At 43.0% G+C, this 24,141-nt stretch overlaps 1 protein-coding gene across 1 annotated transcript in view; it reads right to left on the bottom strand.

Moving 5' to 3' along the window:
• Positions 1–4,344: 4,344 nt before the first annotated feature.
• Positions 4,345–24,141, bottom strand: part of SEC14L1 (SEC14 like lipid binding 1) — a 44,321-nt gene continuing 24,524 nt past the window's right edge. The window contains exons 3-17 of the mRNA XM_026861039.1: positions 22,414–22,563; positions 22,192–22,323; positions 19,984–20,112; positions 19,495–19,729; positions 18,679–18,788; positions 17,733–17,922; positions 14,709–14,797; positions 13,694–13,764; positions 11,933–12,104; positions 11,493–11,627; positions 9,601–9,735; positions 8,900–9,151; positions 7,695–7,873; positions 7,046–7,147; positions 4,345–4,910 (exon numbers count right to left, since the gene is read on the bottom strand). Coding sequence (XP_026716840.1) covers positions 4,895–4,910; positions 7,046–7,147; positions 7,695–7,873; positions 8,900–9,151; positions 9,601–9,735; positions 11,493–11,627; positions 11,933–12,104; positions 13,694–13,764; positions 14,709–14,797; positions 17,733–17,922; positions 18,679–18,788; positions 19,495–19,729; positions 19,984–20,112; positions 22,192–22,323; positions 22,414–22,563 — 2,097 coding nt within the window. The 3' untranslated portion in view covers positions 4,345–4,894. The remainder of the gene's footprint in view (positions 4,911–7,045; positions 7,148–7,694; positions 7,874–8,899; positions 9,152–9,600; positions 9,736–11,492; positions 11,628–11,932; positions 12,105–13,693; positions 13,765–14,708; positions 14,798–17,732; positions 17,923–18,678; positions 18,789–19,494; positions 19,730–19,983; positions 20,113–22,191; positions 22,324–22,413; positions 22,564–24,141) is intronic.

Consider the following 24,141-nt stretch of genomic DNA (forward strand, 5'->3'; position numbering starts at 1 on the left):
TCCCACCAGCTCCTCAGGGGTTTTCACCAATGTTGAAGAATTTAGTACTCTGATGAAATGATGACTGGTTTAGAAGATCCCTGTTACCAGAAGAGCAAACCAAAAAGACAGGCTGATGCTGGAAGGGCAGGCGAGCATCCTTTCATCCCGGTCCGGGCAGTTTGGGGCCGGAGAGGCACCTGCTCCCCACAAAACACTTTGCTGGACGGGCTTGCACGGGGTGGGGGGAAGCCTGCCCCGTTTTGCGCTCCCAGTATGGCCCAGTGCCATGGGGTGCTGGTGGGGGGACAGCAGAGCCCGGTGGGGCGCGGGACAGCCGGACCCCCCCGTCGAGCTCCTGCAGACACGAGTCCCGGGGCGAGCGGCGCCGGGGCCGTGCGTGGGCTCCTGGCACCATCTAGTGGGGCTTCTGCCAGGGACTCGCCGCTGCAGCCACCCCAATTTCTGTGCGGCCCCTGTTCCCTGGGACAGCACAACAGCCCCGGCCCCCCCGGCCTGCCCTGCCTGCTGCCCCACCCGTGGGTTTTCGCCCCCAGCTCTTTGCCCCCGGTATGTGGGGTTTCTACGCTGGGCTTTGACTGGTTGGGTTTGTGCCCCCCTGTAGTGCGAGATGGCATATTTCAGGTTACAGAGGCTGCCTGCAAAGTTGGGGTCCCCCAGGGCCAGCAGCCGTTGGGACCAGTAATCCCAACGAGGGGTCCAAAGGGTGAGCATGGGCACTCTTTCCCTTTTTCTTTTTTTTTAAACAATTTAAAACACAGCCCTCAGGTGTGGGGCAGTGCTGGGTCACAGCAGCATCCCAGGCTTGACCTGCCGGGGGCATTGGGAGCCTGGACACCCCTTGGGTTCTCCATCCCCGGGGGGAGCTGCCCTTCAGGTCACCCCATGGCAGCAAGGGAAGGCTCTGTCAGCACCAAGAAAAGCCTGAGACTGATTTATTTGTTTGTTTATTAGGCCAGGAGGAGAGCTGGGGGAGGCTTAGCTCTGCCCCTTGCCAGGGGTGTGTGCCCAGGGGCTTTCTGGTCTGTGAAGGGGGCCAGCATTAGCCCTGGTTTCCACAGCCCCCATGTGCATGGGGGAAAGGGCTGAATCAGAGCTGGCACCAGCCACACAACCAGGGCCCCTTCCCTGCTCCCCTCAGGCCTGCAGCTGCCAAGTGCCACCCAAGGGACCAAGGCTTAGAGCATGACTTGAGATGAATTCAGCAGTGGTCATAGGGGAGGGAATAAAAAACCCAACAAACTAAAAATCCTGACCTTTTATTTCCCAGTGTCCAAACTCCTTACAACAGCATGTTAGTCTCTCTTCCCTTTCTCAAAAAAAGAGACATGGCAAATAGAATAAGTTCTCTCCTCCATTTCCCAAAAAAAAAGAGACATGGCAATTTTTTTCTTTTTAGAGCTGAATTGTGCTGGATGGTAATGACTGTTGAAAGACAGCCAAAGCCTAACACTTCAGGCTTAGGATTTTTCTCTCCTGGAGGTATTAAGCAGCTCTCGCCCCAGGAAGCAGCTTTTCTGGCTGCTGCAGACTCTGCTGGCCTTGCACCTTCCTCCAAAGCTGCCGGCGCCGCGCAGTCCTGAGGAGCTGGGAGCAAAGCAGCCGGGGTGCAGGAGGGTGCCAGGCTGGCCCCGGCACACACCGGGCACCCCCAGCACAGCATCGGCAGGGCGGCGAGGGCTCTGCGTGCAGCCCGTGCTAGCAGGGATTACAGAGGTCTTTTTTCCGTTGTAATTTTAACTTTTCTGCCTACACCAAGCACCAGAATTAGCCTGTCCCACAAAGTGATGGGAAGAGCAAACGGTCCTGGCTGCTCCCGCGGGGAAGGGATGCGCTGCTATACAGGCATTTGCAAATCTAGCATGCCAACCAGCCCTGCTGCAGGAGACACTATGAAATGGCAGTTCAGGACCCTTCACCTTGGGTGACTCAGAATTTATGGGCTGGTTGGCATGCTAGATTTGCAAAGGACACCAGGGTCTCACACGGAGCCCTCGGCTTTGCAGGGAGCAGCAGGGCCTGGCAGGGGAAGGCAGGTGGAAAAAGGGCAGGTGAAATTTCTTCCAGGAGTTTTGCTTTGTTTCAAAAAAATCCACTTAAAACCCCTAAAACTAAAATACACAGCTCAACCAGATTAATGCTTTTCCAAGGGGAGATGCATGGCGGAGCAGCCCCAGCCTGCATCCTTATCACCTGCTCAGCTCAGAGGAGGACTGAGCCTCGCAGTTTTAGTTGCCATTTCAAGAGAGGAGCATCGGCCAGGAAAGGCAGCTTTCCCCCCACCTCCCCGGGCAAGCACAGCTGAACAGCCAAAGCCCCCTTCTTGTGCAGTGTCTTTTCAAGGGCTTTTGTATTTAGTAACGTCCAGAGCAGCAGTAAGCCAGTCCCATTATAATTATGTGCTGGCATAAAAATATTGGCCACATGTTAAAACTTGAAGTAGGTCAGGCAGCCATCTGGTCTTGCTGACAGACCTCCATAACCATAGTTAAAGATTCTCATTTTAGAAACTTTACGGCTTGGATAAAATCTGGAAGACCAACCATAAATGGATGTTTCAGCCACTGCTCTAACTCCAGGGGTTAGAAAAACCACAGTCTGGCATTTATTGGATTCTGTTTTAAAAATAGCTAAAGCTTTGTCTACTTCTACCGATTAACAAAAAATAAATCTTAATTCCCCACATGTGATTGTCTCAGCCTCCCACCCAAGAAAGCACCAGTGGTGGGGGCAGCCAAGGAGCCCCCTGCCTCCACCCCGTATGGCAGCAAGCACTATCACACCCCTCTGTGGGCAGCTCTGCATGCTTATTCTTAAATGAGAGAGAATTACTGTACCTTTATATTACATTTCAGTCAAAAACCCCCAACCCTATGTTTTGCCAATTATTAGGCCTAGCATAAAGGATGCAGCCAGCATAAAGATGAACCAATAACCAAATTGTATTTGATACAAAAGGGTAAGTACATGGGTGAGCGCTGGGGGTACAAAGTCAGATTATACATAATTGACATCAATCCCACTGACCTCAACAACGACACCACACGACCAACAATGGGGGAATAAATGGTGACATGCAGTCTCCCATAGAAGGGATGGGAGACAATTGAGTCAACAAGCCAAACACATAAGACCAAGGAAGCCACATACTGAATCTCTACACAGCCCATGTTTACAAAGGCCAGACCTGGCTGGAGCCCAGTCCCAGGTCCTTCCTGGGAGGTCCTTCCCCAGCAGGGGAAGGTGGGAGGTCCTTCCCCAACAGGGAACTCTGCAAAGTGCATCCACTGCCCCTTCCTGCAAGTGGTCCCAGCTTTTATCCCTAAGTGGGACACCTGACCCTTGTTTACTGGGGCTCATTTACCCAATGGCTCTCCCTGCCAGGCCAGCCCACCCTGGAAGGAAGCCTAAAGGCTAATTCACCCCCCCTTTGGGAAGGGCTGTGGGAATCACCCATATGTCAACCTTAATTTGGGGCTTGGGGTTGAAACCCCAGCACTTCACCCAAACACTGCAGCTGCGCCCACTGAACTCAAGCACAGAGCAATGCAGCTTAATGTTCACCTGCAAAGAGCCACCCCCCTGGCCAAGCCCCCACACCTCACTGGGGAGCAGAGCAGCTCTCACCCAGCCCCATGGTAAGGTAAGGCCTGCAGAGCTCAGAGCAATGGCAAGGACCAGGATTTAGGGGCAGTTTTCAGGCTCAGAGAGCTGTGCCTGCACCAACATCCCTGCGGTTTGTCCAGGAGAGTACATGCTCAGCCTAGGGCCATAGGCAGCTCCTTATTCTGCCAGAAAGCCTATGACAGGGCCACTGGGTAAAAAATGAGGTAAAAAAAGAAAACAGTTACTGCACTGGCTAGTTCAGGTGGGCAGACACATTAGAGCCTGCAGAGGGGCAAATGAGAGACCTTTACCTGTACCCTTGCTGTACCCCTTGTAGATAACACATGTAACACTGCTGCCATCAGCTCAACTGCTGAGGCTGAAGCTCTCTCTCAAACTGTCATTAAAGAACATAAAGTCATCATGCAATCCATAAACACAACCCTTTCCTTTTTAGGGCTACCTGAAGACTTTTTCAGCCCAGTATTGTACATGTACTGTGGGGAAGAGGGGATTTTGTTCTGTGACAGAAGCTGACTTCCCTCTAAAACCGCATTTCCTCAGACCTTGTTTCTACTCCCCAAGACAGACTGAAACTTCTCCACAGCAGCAGAGTGCTGAGGTGCCTCCTGTGCCCCCTGACAGCAGCACTGCCCCACAGCAGCTCTGGCAGACTCGATTCATCACATCAAATAACCTGGAAGCCTTCCATCAGGTGAATGAAACAGAGGCTGACCCTTTTTTCCAAACAGTTCACATTTATTGATAAACGATAAAAAAATCTTTTAAAGACTATCTGTATTTTATTACCAAGAATGAGGTATTATGTATACAAAACATTTACAGAATTTGATATGCAGTTCATGAGTACAGACAGGAAAGTGCAGAAGGACACTGATAACAGGAAAAAAGCCAACAGAAGAGTTATTGGCTGAGAGAAAGAAGAAAAGCAATAAAATCACACAAAGAAAGACCAGGGTATGGGAAATTAATTAGACTGCAGTAATCAAGTCATATTGCCACAGCACTTCGCTTAGAGGAGGATTAGCTATTGTTTTTCTGGAATTTTATCTCCCCAGCTGTTTGTGCTGTCATGTGCTTTGAGCTTAAAAGATGTGTTAAGATTAACAGCAGGAAAAACCCAAAGTGCCACTTTTGAGCCAGCTCAAGTGAAAAACAAAATATAGATCTTCAGACTTGAAAAGTGACTGCAACTCAAAAAGGTCTACAAAGCCAGACACCTCTGGACAGATGTGGAGTGTTGAATGAAGCAGTTTCTTTACAGTTGTCAGCAAAATCGCCATCTGAGAGAGAGAGAGAGAGAGAGAGAGAGAGAGAGAGAAAGAAAGAAAGGGGACCATCTTCAACCCTTACAGCCTGGTAAATGGACAGAGGCATTTGCAAAGAGCCATGAGTGTCATTCAGTTCATCTCAGGGCCTCCTGCTGCACTAGCTCCCCTGTTCCTGGCAGTACTGGCTGCTGCATGTCGAGAACCAAAGCCCCTCTTCAGCAAGCAGGCTTCCTCCTAGGCTGACAGCTCCTAGGAGCACCCCGGCACACGGCTGCTGTGCAGACGCTGGGCAGGGAGCTGCTCAACACAAAGCAGTGGCCTGTCTCACACAACAGCACACTTAGCAGCCTAAGTGACAGTCTAACCTCCATCTTTGACCTTTAAGTCCAAAAAAGACAAAACTAACCAGTTTGGTTCAGTTTAAGGAGACTGGCCTCTCAGCACCTCTAAACCTGTTACTAAGCCACTTCTTTGCCAGCTGCCTGCCCCGCTCCACAGCCACAACTGGTCTGCAGGAGGTGCTCTTAGTCAGAGGTTAGCATAATCTGCTTCTCAGAAGCTTTGCAGTCATAAAACGAGATTCAAACTGAGTTCAGAACCAACTTTCCTTAGGCAGGGCATCCAGTATCTTAAAGAGCAAGATCTCCACAAGCTCCTCTACCACTTACCCACAACAGTGCTGCCTCCCCAGGACTTATTAGAGCCTGTCCAGCTTCCTCTAGGGACTGCAGCCAGCACAGCAGCTCCCTTCTGCCTGGACAGTTTAGCTCTAAGAGGGTGAGGAAGACCAGGCAGAGTCTAGCTACACAAATCCTGCTGTATTTCAGACTGAAATCTTCTCTGTTCCACTGCCAGCTATGGTCTGTAGTTGCCTGTTGAGAGCCCTTTGCTCAGCACTTCAGTCTTTTGTGCCTTTTGCTGTGCATGGGACAGACAGCTTGAAGTGGAAAAATACCTGAACAGACTTTGCCAAAAAGAGTTCAAGTAGGATTGCTTGGGCCTAGGTAGAAGAGGGACAAAATCCAAAATGGCAGTTTACCACTGGCAGTAGCAATAATGAAAATGGTCAAGCAGGCACTGCTTAGAGCATCTTCTGCCATATCACTGAGATGGAAGATCCCTGTGCTCCCAGCCTACATTAAAGCTTCTGCTGCTCAGAACTAAAGCGCTCTATTTCTGACATGCTCAGGGAAGGATAGGAGGCAAGAGGGACTGAAAAGTGCAGAAGAAGGATGTAAGCCATACCTCCTCTAGACTAATTTAAGAAGCAAGCTTAAGCTCTGCATAAATTCCTGATAAGAACAGAGTCTCAGTAAAATCAATTCACATGGAGTGTACTAAGGAAGCGGAGTGAAGCTCCAGCACAGAGATGGGAACAAATCCTCAGACTGATTCTGGATCAGCCCAGCATGACAGTGAGGGAGAGCCTGCTCTCTGCCTCTCTCTCTGGAGTGCTCCAACCGCAAATCCAAGGAAAGAATTAATTGCTTTAACCCACCAAGACCCAGAGCTCAAATTCCCCAAAAATGTGCTCATACAAAAGGTATTAGTGTTTACAGCCTGGCCACAGCTCTGTGGGTAAGCCTTGAAAAAAATGGACTCACAAAGTCAAGTATCCAGCAACTGCTTTTCTTTGTCTCGGACATCACTGAGTGGCAATGGGAGAACAGTTTGCAGCACTGGAAGATCGCAGGGGATTTCTTAAGATGGCAAGGAATGTCCTGACAGGAGACTTGCAGTTGATCTCTAATGCACTACGGAGCATTTTTGGTAGGGTTTTTATCTTTTTTTTTTCTTTTTTAACATTTACACAGTTAAAAAAGTTATTCTTAACTGATGCACTGGTTATTTTTCCTTTCAGTGAGAGCCCTTGTGTTCAGAGTTAGGATTTGTGCAAGCACACTTGCAAAAATATTTATGGCTGAGTTAGGAAAAAGGGTTAAAGTTAAGAGACAAGCTGTTGGATCTAACAAGGACCAAAACCACTAAGTTTAAAATTCAAACAGCTACTTTACTATCTATAAAAGGCTTTTGTGGGGTGGGGTTTTCTGCGTAATTGCCAGTTGAATATGCTGTATTGCAGTCAGCTGCCACAGGCGAGGGTCCAGCCATCTCATCCATTTGCTTTTCATCTGTTGTGGCACTACCTGGAAATCATGGAGCTGGAATGGGACTGGCTAGAAGAGGTGGTGGCAGCACTGAGCTGGGAGAATCCACTGTGGCTTGATTCAAGGCTGGTCATAGATCCCCTGCAATAAAAACCAGAGTTGTTTTAAGCTTCAGAGCACATAAAGATTTTGATTTCTGCTTTGTATCTATTTTGTTTGCACACTGAATAAAAAGCTAGTAATGGTTTTGGTGCAGCCTCACCACATAAGATAATGGGGACACCAAGCACCTTGCAAAAAACAGATGCTGTTCAAAGAGACTGAGAACTAGTCTCAGCCAAGGCTATCAACTGGCAAGCAGCTGAATTCACTCAGTTCCATTCTGAGTTTCACCCGTCTCTACATGACAACCTGCCAAGCCCAACAACTCACACAATGCTTTCACACAAAGCAGAACAAAGTGACCAGTGATGATTACAATGAGATAGTTAATCCCTTTTATACATTAGCTGCCCACAGTGACAGTACTGATTGAATTATTTTATTTGGCTTTTTGTTTTTTGAGGTCTAAGAAAACACAAGTCCTCACAATTTATTTGTATTTAAGTGAACTTGACACTGACTTGACCACTTAAGTATCAGAAAGGTTTGACACCAGCTGCCCTTTATGAACCTTGGCCAGACATACCTGAAATCTTCAGATCCTATTACTTCTGTATAGTACATCACTTTACACTTGTGAGAGGAAACCTGTAGAGATGCTAAGACATCATCCACACGAGGCAGGTTGGTTGTAGCACAGGCAGGCATGCTGTGAAATTTCCACTGGAGAATATAGAAGCCAGGCCACCTGGTCACGTGTGATCCCTGGAAGCAGCCACAGCAAAAATTAAAAATTAACCTTGTTAATATAGAGGTTTGTAGGCTTGAAATTTCTTTTCTAAGCTTAGAAAAGCTGCCTACATGCCCATAAGATTTTTTTCCCACTGCCAATATTTCAGTTCCTCAGCCAGTGCTGGTCAACTCTCCCCACTCAGCATGCTTATAAAAGTTATGACAGAACACCAGCAGATCCTCCTGTTTTTTGACAGTGTCAAGGGGTTAGGATTTATATATACTAAAAGGACAAAGTTCTTATTTAAAACAATATCAATTTTTTCCATTTATTTTCATTAGCAGCTGTCCTTCGAGACCGAAAAGAGCAGTCAAGGCTCCTGCCTCACAGAAAGAGAAAATGCAGTTCAAGAGGTCACTGCCCATATTTCCAGTTTAACATTTCCAATTAGATGACTTCAGGAGCTCCTTTTTCAAAGGCTGTCCAACGCTTACTTCAAGTCAAAAGGAACAGCAGCAGCAGAGGGTGACTGTAAACATGTTGTGTGTAGTATCAAACTTGGTAAATTAAAGGATAGGTTGCAAATGCCATTAAAAGAACTTGAGGAACCTTGGCTATAAGGACCTCCTTAAGGTGCCTGTTAGAGGGACACACAGAAGCTCAGTCTTAATTTCCAGACTTCTCTCATTACTGAGGTAAGACACTATGATACTCTTCAAACACAGACTGTTTGCTTTAGAAAATAATGGTCAAAGTTAGAACACAAGGCATGTCTTGCTCTTTCTGGATGCACACTTCACTCTAGGTGGCTCCCCTGTATTCCTTGATGAACAATGCCAGTCACCATCGGGGACTGATGCAACCTGCCCTCCCAGCAGACCCCATGTGCACCCTCCCCCTGTTCTCTGCAGCACACAGCTAGGAACAGAAGCTGAAATGTCGACCCAAAACAAGCAGACAGTCCAGAGCTGAATCACCAGTCAGTCCTCAATGGGTGTGAATTAGGAGATTTGGAGCTAGCCTCCATCTGCTCCCACATGAGGACTCGGCAGCCTTACCTGCACACTCTCCCCTTCCTTGCAGATAAGGGGAGACTCCACCATACTGTAATCACGCCCCAACTGCCAGACTTTGTCTATCAACTGGACGTTGTTCCCACCAGGAGATGTAATACTGTGAGCTCCCAGAGAGTCCTTCTTAGGAGGCTGTGGGGCTCTTTTAGAATGAAAGATGTTAAAGACAATGTCGCCCTTGCACACGTCAAAATCCCATGTGATCACAGATGAGGCATCCACAATCTGAATGAGAACCTGAGACAGAAAGTCACATTAGACATTAGCAATTTGTTCAGTAAAGAAACTCCTACCAGAAGAGACACAAAGAACAGAGCTTTTCTGTTGCTGGGCTTGGTTTGACTATTGAAAAGGTGTTGTAGATAAAGACACTCCATCAGGAAAGAATTTATGTTTTAAACACATGACTTTCAGAAGCTCTCAAGTAGCTTCTGAGAATATTGTTTGTCTTTGCTTAGAAAGTGGTTTTGAATAGAAAGAAAACCATCAATATTTTCTAAATACCAACAAGGTGATACCAGGAATGGTCACAAACTTCAGCTACTAAAGCATCATTATGCAGCAGAACTACAGAACAAGGTGAAAGCATGGCAACTAAATAATTCAAGTTCTAAACCATGTTCAGACCGAGACACAGAGTCCAGAGCAGAGGGTTGAAAGAAAAGAAGGGTAGGCTGCAACTGTACCTCATGGGGAGCTCCTTTGAAGACACTTGCAGACTGGTAGATTGTTTCAGTCCAAAGCTTTATGTCTTCATTTTCCAACTCTTCTGCTGTTCGGTAAAGGGACTTGGGAACCAGCCCACCCTCTGGTACTTCGCACTAAAAGCACAAACAGCCATTAAAAAGGACCCCATCTACATCCACACCCTGTCATGCTTTCTGCCTGCTAGCTTCAGAAACTAAACCTCACATTCAGCAACTATCCAAAAGAATGAGATATGAACACTGTTTGGAAGTAATTTTATAGCTTGTATATCATACACACAAACATTTATTTTACAATGACTTGGTTTAGGTGAGTTTGCAGAATTATATGCCAGAGGAATAGATCTTGTATCTACACAGCAGCCACCACCACAGAAAATGACCATGCAAATGCTATAGTTATCACTCATAATGCCCTATAATGAAGAAAGATGTGAGCCACGTAAGAATCCTGAGGAAAGTGGCAATAGTGAGTCAGTCTAAAAAACATATAGCCCCCCAGAGACCTGAAAGAACTGGGGTAGCTAAATTTAAGGACAAAGAATGGTAGGGAGATAGAGTAAGTTTCCAAACAGGTAAAAGGATCTTGCAGTCAGGAAGGTAAGTTTTGAAGTTACAATTGTCCTGACAGCTCAGTACTGGAACTGATTACACAACTTCTCTAAGCAATCTTCTTTTTTAAAAGAGCCTGTAGTAATGAAGTTAGACAACTAACTGATCAGGGGTATGCTCCATGGAAGTGTTTGGGGCAGCAGAAGTGTTTGATAACTGAATTCAAACAGAGACTTTGAAAGAATCTTTGAGAAGTCATTTTTGTTCAAATATCCAGAAGTAAAGAAGAGAAAGAGATTCTATCATTGTCTTGTGACCAGCAGGAAGTACTGTAACAATTTGCTTTCTGGTAACATTCACTTTTGCTTACTTAAGCAGCAGATTTTTCCAGCTTCTCAAGCTCCAAATTAGATAGCACAAACTCTCTCTACTGAAAGCTGCAGCAAAAAGCAGCCCACTGAAGATAAACACATGCTCTACTCTGACACATTTAACAGTACTTTATTATAATTTCAAGCTGTGTTTGAACAGACCTAGATGAATTTAAGAATGGTACAGAAATTAATCTAGAAAGTGTACAGCGGTTTAAAAAGCAAGCCTGAAATTATATTTTAACACAGCTGAGTTCAGAAAAAAAATCATCTTGTTACTGTGATGGAGGCTCCAGAAAATGCCTGAATCGCACTCCCACACCTCAGTCACACCAGTGAGCCTGTGTTGTCAAAAACATTACAGAGAAAACAAACCTTACAGTATCACCGAGATGTTAAAATGACAGATTCAATCGACACCCATGGCCTAGGCAGGAAACAGCTATTAAGGCACATGATAAGGGACTGAGAAATACAGTATCTTGCAGTAAAACATTTTTTTTTGTTTGTTGTGGGTCGATGCACACATTGTGCTAGGAGACCTGCCTGTTTAAGCCCTGCTAGCAGACATGCCACACATTTCCTCGGGCTCCTGTGGTATCAGATGGTTCTTTTAGGTGACAGGCTTCTGACTACCTGATGGTGACAGCTCCTGCTCAGTGCTGTGCTACCACATCTGCTTGAACCTGACAGGTAGCAGACACTACAGCTTTTAACCGTGCTTGGCTCTTTTGAGAAGTTATTTGATATTCATTGTAGAGAAGCATTGTACTTCTCTTTTTCAAGTGGATCCAGAAGAAAACACTAAGCCTGCAAACCTACATCATAGTCCCTGCCTCCAAACTACATTAGGAATCATTCTGTGCTTCTAGGCTTCTTTGTTTAGAGGAGGGGAGGGGAAAAATAAAACCCCCACAAGTTGCTATATGCACTAGTTCATATTCATACCATGCACTCTCCACCAAGAAAATCAGGGATAATTTCTTTATCGATGTAATCCAGCAGTCCCCCGGGGCCCTGGTAGTCATTTCCAGCATAAATAAGGAATTTCTTTCTAGTGTTGTCATCAATAAATGGACTAACCTACAAACAAAAGAAAAACAGAAGAGATCAGGCTCCCACATTTTTCTCAAGTCAATTTTGAAGGCATCACTTTGATCACATTGTTACCATCCTTCTTATGCAAAGTTCACACTAAAAAGAACTAAATTAACCAACTATGTAAGCAAGGTCTTAAGCAGTGTTTTTTAATCCATTCCACAAATCCTATAAAAGAGATGTTACCATTTGGTAACACTTCCTGATTATAAAGTCTGATCTCTACAGTGTTTTTACAAACTACAAGTGTGCATCAGTGTGCTGAGGAATACTTTGAATTACAAACATACCAGTGTCCAAAGAACTGGGAATACTCGAGGTGCTCTTAGGATAAGAAGACGACCCAAAGTCTCAGGGTAATTAGCTTCAACCACCTCAATGATCCTTAGCAATGCTTTGACACCAGGTCTCCATAAATGCCGCATGTTTAAGCCTTCCAGATCTACTAGACAGGTCCATGAGCTGAATTTGAGAAAGATAAAAATGAAAAGAAGAATCTCAATAGCATCAAAATTCTCCTTTCTTATGCAAGAGTCCAATGTACTGCAATGTGTGGACCCCACTGCATGTTTCAGTTTCTTCTGTTTTACACTACCTGTAGACACTGGAGTTTAAGGTCCTTAGAACAGAAATGTCTTAAGAGTATGCCAACCACAGCTACAGAGGACATGCAACAATCACTTTGCACATCACACATATGCCCCGCTCCCTGCAGCATGCCAACTCCATGTGAAGCTTAACATGAAGCCAAAAAAGATCCTGTCAACAACTAGCCCAAACGTTAAACCATTGTTTTTACTGGGAAATCAAGTGGTCACACTGCTATGTAAAGCAGTTTAGAAATCATGGTGCAGATTTCCTACTAACACTGTACAGCAACAGTGCCATTACATGTCAAAGATAATTCTGTTGTCAAGTCTCATGGGGGGAAGCTTTTTCTATATGAACAGGGATGTTCTTAATACTAAATACTGAGCTTCAGCATATGCTTTAGTTACTTTCCAAGTTCAGGTCTCACCCTGGGCATGAATTCAAGATTTACAGCTGTGCTGCACCAGCTAGCATCCATTAAATTATGCATAAGGCTTCTATGAAACAGCAAACACTTCTTTGTTTCATTTTAAATGTTTAATATGTAGTGCTTCAGGATTACTTCTACAACTGAAAATCCAGTAGGCAACACAACTCCACAATTACACACATGGATCTGACCTCTCACTGACAGCTAGGACAGCAAGTTCTTTAACAGGAAAAAGATAAGCAGACATACCATGCAACCCCAAACCCTTACAGATTAAGGAAAGGAGTCAGAAACTGAAAAGAGTCCAAGAAACACTGTTTCATTTCAGGGCCAGTACTGCATTCATTCCACTCTTAAATCCATTCTGCAGTTAACACTTTCATAAGTGACCCCTACAAAGACTTAAAGATGGGATGGCAAATCATTTCTGACAACTTCACATGAAGTCATGCCAGTACTTGGAAAACTAGACCCCAGGTTTCACAGGAGCCTCATGACCTCACCGTGGATCAAGATTTAAGTAACTGCATATCATGAATGAAGAATGCACACAAGAACTGAGTGTAATGAGCCTTGGTATGGACTATAGGTGAACAACTAATATGAAGATAATAGCCTTTCTAGTAGTTTCAGGTATCCATGACATTATCATGGCCTGATTTTTTTGGCAGCCTGTACCAATGTCTGCCTATAAAATCCCTCAGAAACAAAAAGGGGAGTTAGGCTGCATTTCTTTGCAGACATTCAGCAGTAGAAGCATAAGATGCCCCATGCAGGACCATTATGAACATGACACCAGGACTGCTGGAGCAGATGGTGTGTTTCCCTCAGGCTTGACCATGCAGATGCACTCCAGTGGTAACTGGGGAGGCTCTCTGCCTCTGTGCCTGTGTCTGCATGCACAACACTGCCTGCCCTTTGCTTGTTCCATTTAATAAACTTTGCTCAGCCACACACTGCCTGATTTTCCCCCACACACACCGTGAAACCAGGTAATTCCCAAAGAGCAAGCCTGCTGGTTGTATTTTACCTTATTGGCCTGCCAAATACTTTCGTATTCTCCTCGCATCGCCTCAGCCCTTCTTCATTTATTGAAAGAACCTGCACAAGAAAACATGTTGTTTAGAGAAGACAATCTTAAACTGAGTAGATGAGACAAAGAAAAAAATGTTTATATCCAAAGACTAATTAAAGCTACAAGCTCAAACCAGCATAATTTTTTTTTTTTCAAAAGAATGAACTAGAAATCACTGCAAGATCAACCAGTGGGGTAAATGTTGAAAAATAAACATGCCTTTCCATAAAAGCAGTAAAATGTAAACAAAATCCTCAGGAAGACTCATGCCCAGCAGTGATACAGACAAGAAGTCTCCCTACACTTCTGCTCCTTAAGTATTGATTTCCTATTTACTCAGAAATTAAAGCTCTTTAAGTCAAAGAAAGTAATCTTGAAACAGAACTAGGGCAAACACATGCAATTTAGTATGCGGCTGGAAATGCCACTGGAATAGAAAAAGTAAAATCCAATCCCTGCTTCTAGTGGTTGCTATGGCCATGACTGTCATTACCAGGAGTCAAAAAAATTATTGCATTTCTGCCAGGTTTCTGCTTGGAAACTGAGCAAATCCACAAAGCACAGTCTAAGCCATGCCTTTAGAGAAGGCAAAATTATAGGCAAGTACTTTTTCTTTTAAAATAAATTATTCTTATTCTTGGAATATGGGCTTGACAAAATCTGAGCATGGCATTTTGTCTTCTGTACAAATGCAGAGACTTGAAGCACTGTACAAACTGCAGAAGAATCTGTGAAAATGCTAACCAATAACCACAGGGGCTGCCAAGAACTACGCCTTTCCGCCATCAGTTTGCAGTTGGAAAGAATACAGAAGATCAGCTACCAGGAGCTTTCAGATGTATTCAAACCAAAAACAGACGGCCAGAGAGTACATCAAAATATCCAGAGTGATGAATGTTCTGGCAGAGGAGGAAATATCTAAATGAAAATATCACATTGTTAGCAACTTGTTGGCTCCAAAAATACTTACGTATCGAAGCAAGGCCTCTTCCCCAAGAGCTCGCACTAAGCCTTTGGTATCCATCTGTCCCAATCTCAGCACATACAGTGGGCGACCATCTGAATAACAAGAACAAATATATCAACATAACCCTTAGTTTTACAGCAATAAATAATTTGAGTGAGCTAGTTTTATGCTAAAAATTCAAATGGAAACAAGTCATAGGCACTTCAAACTTTGTTGTACAGCTGGAAGAGGGAGAACCTGGAGCAGATGTCAATATAAACTTTACCCTGTTACACCAAAGGATCATCTCTAAATGAATTGCAAAAGTTTAATGGACATCTTGATGCAAAAATAGCTCCCCTATCTGCAAGGAAAGTTCAAAGGATTTCAAGCACATCAGTACACAAGACACAGGACTATGATTAGCTCCCAGGACAGCTAAGATACAGGAAACGCTTCAGTCCATTAGCGTACCCAAGAGCTGGAGTGAAGGCTGTCAGCCTTCTATCACATGTGATGCAATACTGCTCTGGATAGCTTACAGCAACCTTTCTGGAAAAGTAGTTACAGCGAGTTCTTGGAATTAATGAAACAAAGTGTTAACCCAGAGACTTGCTTTCTGCAGTATTTGCTGAAGTCACACCTTTCAGCTATGTCATTACATATTATGCGGAACTGGCACAGAGCCTCACTTATGCAGGTTAAGCCTGGTGAGAACAGACTTTGTTCCAGAGATCAGCTTCAGATGGACCCTCTGCATTCAAAGCCCTGCCTTCTCACGGTCATCTTGCTGCAGACTTGGGCACCCTGATACTGTCCAGTATACAAAGGCATTAGGCTTAACAACTGCATTGGCTAAATCTGACAACCAAAGCTTGCATTGCTGGCTCTTCATAATAGGAGCTAGTTGTCAGAAACAACTTCCATCCTCCTCCTAAAGCTGTGATGCATTTTTTTAAGCTTTGTTCCATCTATTCTAGTACACAAACTGATTATTTAATCACCAACTTATAAAACTGAATATGCTAGGACACACACAAAAAAAAGAAAAAGAGCTTTCTACATGAAAATCTCCCTGAAGCCCTATTGCCTGTTTAGCATCACTTCCCTCCAACAACTGCAAAGAGAGGTATCAAATTATCACTAAATCCTTTGGGACACAAGGAAAGAAACTGTCAAGATATGCTATTAAAAAAACCCCTACTAACCAAAACTGCAGAGTCAAGACAAGTTATTTAGTTGGCAAAGACACTACCCCCATGAAAAAACCTAGTATTTTGTATTTTATCAGGTGGTCTAAAATAAAATGTTATTTTAACATCAGCACACACTTATGGAATGTACTGTTGAGCTTTTGAAACCCTAAGCAAAAAGTGCCAGTGCTATTAAGTTTCATAGCAGGTCTCCCTCCCTCACAGATGCACACATAACCAAAACCCAACCAATAGCTTACTAACCCTGGTCCACCCGAACAACACGTGAAGGGCAGTCTCAACTGACAGTGCCGTATTATCACAGCATATTTTATATTCCATTAGAGCTTTGTAATTAAAAAACCCATTTGATTGAAGCAGTCCCGTCAAAATAAAAGCCACTCAGATGTATAGAAAACTCTGCTAATTACAAGCCAAAACAACAACTTTTATTCTTTTGCACTAATAGTTCATTCTGGACAACAGGCTTCATCACTGCTGCCTTTGCTTTAGCGCTAAAAGCTATACAGAATTCAGCTAGCTTAAGTTTGGCACATATAACATACGTAGGAGGAAAAGAGCAATAGTAGAAAAGAGGGTTTAAAAAAAGAACTTACCACTGTAAAATTTTAAATTATAGAGAATTGCTCAGTTTTGAAATTCTGTTTCCATTACTGACAAGCCTATGCTTTACTTGTGGGCATGCTGCAAAAGAGATCAAAGGAACTGGAGGCGAAGGGAGGGGGGCATGAAGTTCACCACAAGAAGAACTTCTCAGAAAAACATTAAACCACTCTTTGATGCATTCTGTACCTTTCTACTCACTGTCAGGACTCAGTTATGTGCTATTGACAGAGGAAGTCTTTGCAAAGTAAGGACAAGGAACTGACAGAAAGGGAGAACTTATTCACAGGTCTTTTTCCCTACAATCTTTACAAGCATACTCTCATTTTTCATTTTCTCAGTTTGAGGTCTGTCAAACCCAAAGCAGCAGGGGAGAGCCATTCAAGCTCTTCAGCTTTACAGTGATTAAACTTCTGCTGTGTCCTCCCTGTCTCCCAGTCACTACTGCTGACAGCATCCTGTCCTGTTTCATATGCTTCTTGTAACAGGAAAAGCTAGCAGAAACAATGGTGCCTAGTGGGGAAAAGACTCAATCAGAACACAGCTCCCAGTAAGAGATCATTTCCTTATCTGAAGAGCCCAGCTTGCCTCAAGCAACAAATTCCAAAACGTTTCATTTCTACATGTGTATTAGCAACAAGATCAGTGAACGATAAAGCAAGCAGAGTGATAGGGGTGTGAGGCATGGTCATCCATGTTCTAAAGATCTGGCTGTGGCTTACCATACAAAGGGAATTCAGCCAAAGCCTCTTCCTGTCTTAAATAAACCTGCTCTCTGATGTTTTTGCAACATCCCACTTAAGCTGATTGTAATGCCATATAAGTATTAATTTATGCCATCAGCAGACTTATACAACATCAAAAATAACTTGATTAGAAAGATATACTTATTTACAAACATCTGTAATCACTGAGAGTACTCAACATTTGCATAACACCGTTCTTAGCATCTCAGAGTACTACAGAAGTGCAATTAACTTTTTTTTTTTTTACACTACCAGCAAAGCAGAGCTCTCTAAAGAGTTAAATATATTGGTATTAGAAAGATTAGGACCTAGGAGCCCGCCTCCACCAACTAAGGAGCTGGCAACATCAACTGAAATGCATTTAGTACATAACAACTGAGAAGTTCTGACTATCCTTCCAGTCACCTCTGGTTAACAGAGGGACTGCTATCACCTTTAATTCAGAACATAAACAGGCTGCTCAATATGCACCCTACAGAACATACCTTTGTCATGGTGATGCCAGCCTCCTGCATAGTAATCTTGTAGTACTTGAGGAGGGTTCCAGGTGTCTAGAATATAGTCTACCTGGTGCTGCTTACGCCACGTCAGCGACTGGCAAAGGATCTCTCTTGCTTTATCAATGTTGAAGTCCCGCGCACGCAGGAATCTTAAGATGTGCTCATCCTTTGGGATCTATTAAAAATACAACCCCAATTTTGTATTCAAGGTTTGAAACAAGAACCAAAAAACAAACAACAGAAGCTGAAAAATGTGCAGCCCTGCACCAATGCAGGAGGATGGTAACTAACAGTGGAAGTTACTCAAGCAAATCAGTCTGTTTGCAACAAAAACACAAGCCCTGTCAGGTACTGCAGCTACCTACATAACAGATACAAAAGTTTCATTAACTCTAATGTAATCATTTACACCTGTCTGACCATACTAAGTCAGTCCAATATAAATAAATCTAGGGATGAAACACAGACCATATGTCATTGTTAAGTAAAAGGAGTTGAGACATCCATGCAAATCACACACCACTGGAAATCCCCCAGCCTTGCTATCAGTGATTTAACTGGCCACACTGCTTCCCTTTCAGTACTGCACTTAGAGACATAGATTTGAGAATATGCCTGGCCAAAACAAACATAAAAATAAGGTTACTGTAGAACCAGGCAGATTTACAAAACTGATGTTACTCCCCCCTGTGCTGGTTACTGACATTGAGAGGCAGTCATGCTAATCATTTAAGCACCTCAGCAGGCAAAGTCAGCTGGACAGCCACAATGAACTACTACTACTGCCACTGTATAGACTTAATTTAGGTTTTGATCATGAAGGGCCACTTAACAGGAACACCCACAGGAGGTGTGGCAAGATGTTTCATCAGGCCCACCTTGTACCTCACATGTTCTGAGGCAGCACCACAAGAGATCAACAGTAACTTACTTTGCCTTTGTGCGTCTCCTGGAGCCACTGTCTCAGCCGAATGAGGCAGCTTTCCTGCATTGGTGTCAAGTCACCCAGATACCGCTTGATGTAGTCTGCATCTAGCTTGTCTGAAAGGAGATGGACATGTGATTAGAGTGGTCTTGAACTGACCTAGTCAAAGTAGCAAGTGATCTTACATGCTGATATCTGAAGCAGAGAAGCAGGTGCTGTGAGTCTGTGCTGTCAACTGAAAAAAGTTTCTTTGAATCAATGAAGAGATGAGCAAGGCAACATACACAATCATCCTAATGGTAAACCAAGAAGATTAATTCTCCTTCTGCAACTAAAAAAGGATTAAAACCAAATATTCCTCGAAGCATTTTGCCAGTATATTCAGACTTGTCAATTCATGGCACCAGAAGGTTTGCTTCTTCTGGAAATCCTAAAGAGAAGCTTTGATCTAAATCTCCCAGTGCAAGAACTTTGCCAGAATCCCTTATTAACAGGGGTAGGAAGATACAACAGAAGACCGGGGAAGCTTCAGTCCTTTCCTCTCCATTATTCCTATAGTAATACCCATACCTGAATTTCAGAGCAAACAGGTGGCCATTCAATTTTTCCACTTGTATCTGATGTTCATTTACTAGAAAGATCATCCCGTAACAGCTATCCTAGCTATCCCACATGTTACTGCTTTGCTAGCCTGCACTTTAACATTGTATGTTACAAAAAAAGAGCCAATGTGAAGGTTTTCAGCTGCCTGTGAGAAGCATCACAGTGCTGTGAGTCCCTACAGTACAAATAATCCCACTAAAACAAGTCAGACCAGCATACCATCAGGTGTTCCTGCTGTGGGCTCCGAGGGGCTGCTTGAGGTGTTGAGGATCTCCTTATTGTTCAAGCCTTCCTTTGTGGCAGAGTCTGGTATATTAATAGCGGGTGAAACTGGTCGTCTTGTGTGGGATGTACTGCTCTCCGATTTACATGCAACAGGAGGAGTCCAACGAGGAACAAAAGTTATTCCTTCTTCCTCCAGCTGCTTCAGGTAGTATTCTATTATTTCTTTTCCCTTCAAAAATGAAAGTTTACTTCAGCTATTAAAAACATCCATTTAGACACAGAAAGGATTGTGTTGAAAACCCATTAAGTGGCCAGACCTCTCTAAAGATTCCACTTTAAAATACAAACCTACACACACACATGCTGCCCCTGGCTAAAGAACAAACCGCCCAGCTTTTTGAGCAGAGCAGCCTGTTACTTAGCAGCAGCTACGTTCCCTTTTGGTAACTTGGAGCCAGGCACCTCCTTTGACTGCAAGCTCACCTTTTTAATATTGCTGGTGTACTGCTTCATGGCAATTTTTTCCACTGTGCTTTCAAAACCAAAAAAAGATTTAATATCCAGACTTGCTGACTGTTCAAAACAGGTCCAGTCTTCATTATCAGGATGAACCTATTAATGAAAAGGAGGTCATACAGCTTAGTTGCCCATTTAGTGATTTGTTTTTTGTGGGGTTTTGTTTTTTGGGGTTTTTGTTTTTTTTCTTGGAGTATTTGAAATGACTGTTTTACAGGTTCACATAGCCAAAAACATTCAAGTGGAATTTGCAGTCTTTTGCTTCATTTGCAAAACACAGCTCAGAAAAGATAACACAAAAAAAAAAAAGATGAGAAGCCTTCCTATAGTTCCATGGCTAGCACAGCACATTTTTTTCTTAAGAAGAAAGGGGAGGGTGGAGAAATACTAGTGCACCAGCCAAAAGCCAAAGGACTAGCACATCTATACAACACTATGTCATTCTAGATATGGGCTGTGACTAGTGTAAAATATTCCACTGTGAACTTTCCACTGCCACAGGTTAGACTGATCAACCAAGGCCAGCTAATCTGGGGACTGCAGCAAGTAGAGCCTAAGCATTTCCAAGCACTCTAGTCTAGACATGTCTGCAACAGACATACTGCAATAGATGGTTCCCCCCTTGACCTAAGATGTAACTTAGTATTTTGTAGACTGAAAACTATTTTACTCTGTTCTCCTGTGATAATGCTACAGAAAAACTTCTTCAGTTGACAGCTGAATAAGCTGTCTTACAGCACTCCCAACTTCCTTCTAGGCTTATATCTTAGTTTGCGGAGAAACAATTATGAAACAGAGATGCTACTACTTATGGTTGGACTCAATCTTAAAGGTCTTTTCCAACCTAAATGATCCTATGATTGATGATGATGCTCTGAAGGAAAGCTGTATTCTAAACTCTCTTCAGCTAAAAGAGACTTGTCTAAGGAATTTCCAGGCTGGGCTCTGAATTTGTATTTATGCATCCCGGAAGGCTGGATTTCTGAGCACGCAACTGCTTTAACGTTCCCCTCCCCCTCAAAACATGCTAAAATTGACTGGGAACAGTATCAACACTTCAGACAGCTACAGAAAAAGAACCATTTCCCTTCATTTGCTTCATCTGCATTAGGGAATGGGGGGTACAAGAATAGCTTGTACAGCCTAAACAAGTCTAAATTGTAATAACATTTAAGAAACTTCCTGTCCTTTCATAAATTCAATCATAAAATAATTTTATGAATGAACTGTTAAAACCAATTTATTCTTGAATTAAAATTCTGGCTTTGCATTTACCTACTAATTGCTTGATCAAATAGGGCAAGGAGAAATTGTGTTTTATACATGTTTACCACATGCACTTTTCTGTATAGCATTTCCCTTGTTTAAACAGATCTTCCACAAAGAAATTGCAGGGAGAAAAGTATTTTTAAATGTTCCTTGGAAATAATTGCAGAAATAATAATTTAAAAATAATCAGATAATAGTGTCAAGTGGGTTTAACATCTAGTGACCTTTTAACCATGGGTCTGTACACAACAGAAAATGTTATCACCTGCACGTAAAAAGAATGATTCAAATGAATTGGTTACGTTTGCTAGCTTTGATTTGACCTTTAACATTGATCTGAAGTTTTACTGCTATACATGTGTGCTGTATAAGCCTATGAGTACTGGCTAAGCCACTCAGAAAAACGCATGACCAGAGCATAGCAGTAAGCACACCACTAGACTCCTCTGTATCAGAAAAAGTCTGCACTGAAGACCAAGAACAATGGAAGGAAATAGGTTAAAACACAGAGGACTCGAAGAACATTTGTCTTAGCTGAGCAGAAGGCAAATAAGCTATGTCGAACTTTCCTTTAACAGTTCTGTCAGGGTATCATCAGCCTCACCAAGTTCCACACTGCTACTACAGACTGCAGATTTGCCCAAACAGAGCTGTCAAATACAGCAAATTATGTTGTGTTCTGCTCTCCGAGAAGATGCTCAAGCAAGAGGGTGCCAAACTTGTTTCAGTTCTTCAAGCAAGTGTGTTACATTTAACACTAACAACAATTATCACTCATGGTGGTGTGTTGGTTATTTTTTCTTGCAAGGCAAAAGTCAAGGAACAACCCAACTTCTGTTTATGAGTCCTGAAATCTAAACACTGACTTAGCTCCATCTGTGGCACCACCAAGAGCCTGTTACTCACTGTGTAACAGCAGTGTTCGTTAATAATGACTCTATTAGAGAAGGTTTCATTGTAGGCTTCTATATGCAAAGTCCTTTCTCGTCTGTTCAAAGAATTCTTCTGGACAAAGTAGACATAATCCACTCCTGCAATCTGAGGAAGATGACACAGATTCCATTAAGGTATATTATTTGTGTGAAAGGATATCCAAAAGTATAAACCAGGTACTTTAAACCTAATCACCTTTTTCAATAGCCGTGGTGCATCTATATCCAGCTTACAGCGCCGTTCAATCACATGGATAGCTCCATCCTCACTCTTATATTCGTTTACAGTGTCACTGGCTACAAACATTGGGATCAGAGGACATGTAGGAAACCTTCTTTCATATGCCTATAAAGATGGAAGAGAAGAAAAGAGTCATCACAAACTTATGAGGGTGTACATAGGGTTCCTTTGTCGACATCACCAGCATTTGGAGGCACAACGCCCTTCATACTTTTCACAGAAGGGATTGAGCCTTTCTGGAGCCCACATCATAGCTGAAAGTCACAGTGCATTCCAAACAAGCCATTTATTAATACGTTCCTAACACAGCCCTTTCCAGGTAAAACAATTTTTAAAACACACATAATACTTCATTTCTCCCCTCCCTGAAAAAAGGGAATTGTTCATTATGTACACTAACAGTCCTCTTGTCAGAGTAACAGGAAAAGACGACCCTCTAGTTCTAAAATACCAGACGACAAAACAATTATGTGTTGGATTAAAAAAACCCCTCATGTTAATTATCGATGTTTCACCAAGCTGTCTAGAGGTTTTTCCATACAGCTCGCAAAGGTCTAATAAAAATATTTCAAACCTATTTCTTAAGCTAATAGGGGTCTCAAGCTCCCTGTGCACAGAGCATTCATACTGATTTCACTGCACAGTTTATCAGCTTACAGTTTTGCCCAACAACATACAGTTTAGTCTTTCCAATACAGTGAGGCCATTTCAAAACTTTTTGCAATAATGCAGAGCAAGCAATAGCTTTGAATCTGGTTAAAGACTACAGTCATGTAAATAAGGTCATCTCAAATACTTAACACACACAGAGAAGATGGTATCAAATCAGACACACTCAGAAAAGGTAGTTGAGAATCTGGGATCAGTAAAACAGGTAAGAAAAATGTAAACTTGGTGAATTTTTGTTTTAGAACCACTGTGGCTCAAGAATACAACACAAATGTTCTTTTTTTTCCCTTTTCTTTCATAGTCACAAGTGTACCTCCACTTCTCTTTGGCTTTTTTTCCCTCATGAGGTAACAGTAAAGTAACTAATTATTTAGCCTTCTACCCACATTCTGAATTCTTTAATTTTTGCTATTGTCAGAACCTAGTTGGCTTTGGTGAAAAGGTAGGATTTGCAAGGTGTCCCAGTGCAGAAGTAAGCTTCAGTAACACAAAAAGTAAATCTGAGAACAGAACATGAAACAATTTTTTAAGAGCTAAAATATCCACTTTGTCCTCTTACATGTTTTTAACTGCTCTGAATATAACGGGGTTGGAGCACCAACAGGAGAGGGTGTGGAAGAAAATAAGCAGCAGCTGCAGAAAGTATACAATGGTGGCACAGGAAGAGAAAGGTCTCTTAATTCTCCCTTTGTAAGAATTAAAATACTTAGTTTGTTACCCGTGTTCAAACATAGTTTGAATGCAGTGTTAGTCTGGTGTCAGTGGTGCAATGCACTAGAACAGTGTCAGCTTTTCTCCCCCTCGTGCATATTTTTAAGCCGCTTTTGCAGCATGATTGTCCCGAGTTCGTAAAGCTCCTCTGTAACATACTAGAAGTACAACCAGTGAGTGAGTACACATGCTCCATTTTTCAGACTTTTCATCTATGCACAGCTGGTTTTGTTTAAATTAAGAATAGAAATAATTCCTGGGTTCAGAGATGTGTGCACAATAGAAGTGACAGCGCATTAGTGT

Source organism: Athene cunicularia (genome assembly GCF_003259725.1).
Source record: "Athene cunicularia isolate RWA chromosome 18 unlocalized genomic scaffold, athCun1 chr18_part1, whole genome shotgun sequence".
NCBI classification, from domain to species: domain Eukaryota; kingdom Metazoa; phylum Chordata; class Aves; order Strigiformes; family Strigidae; genus Athene; species Athene cunicularia.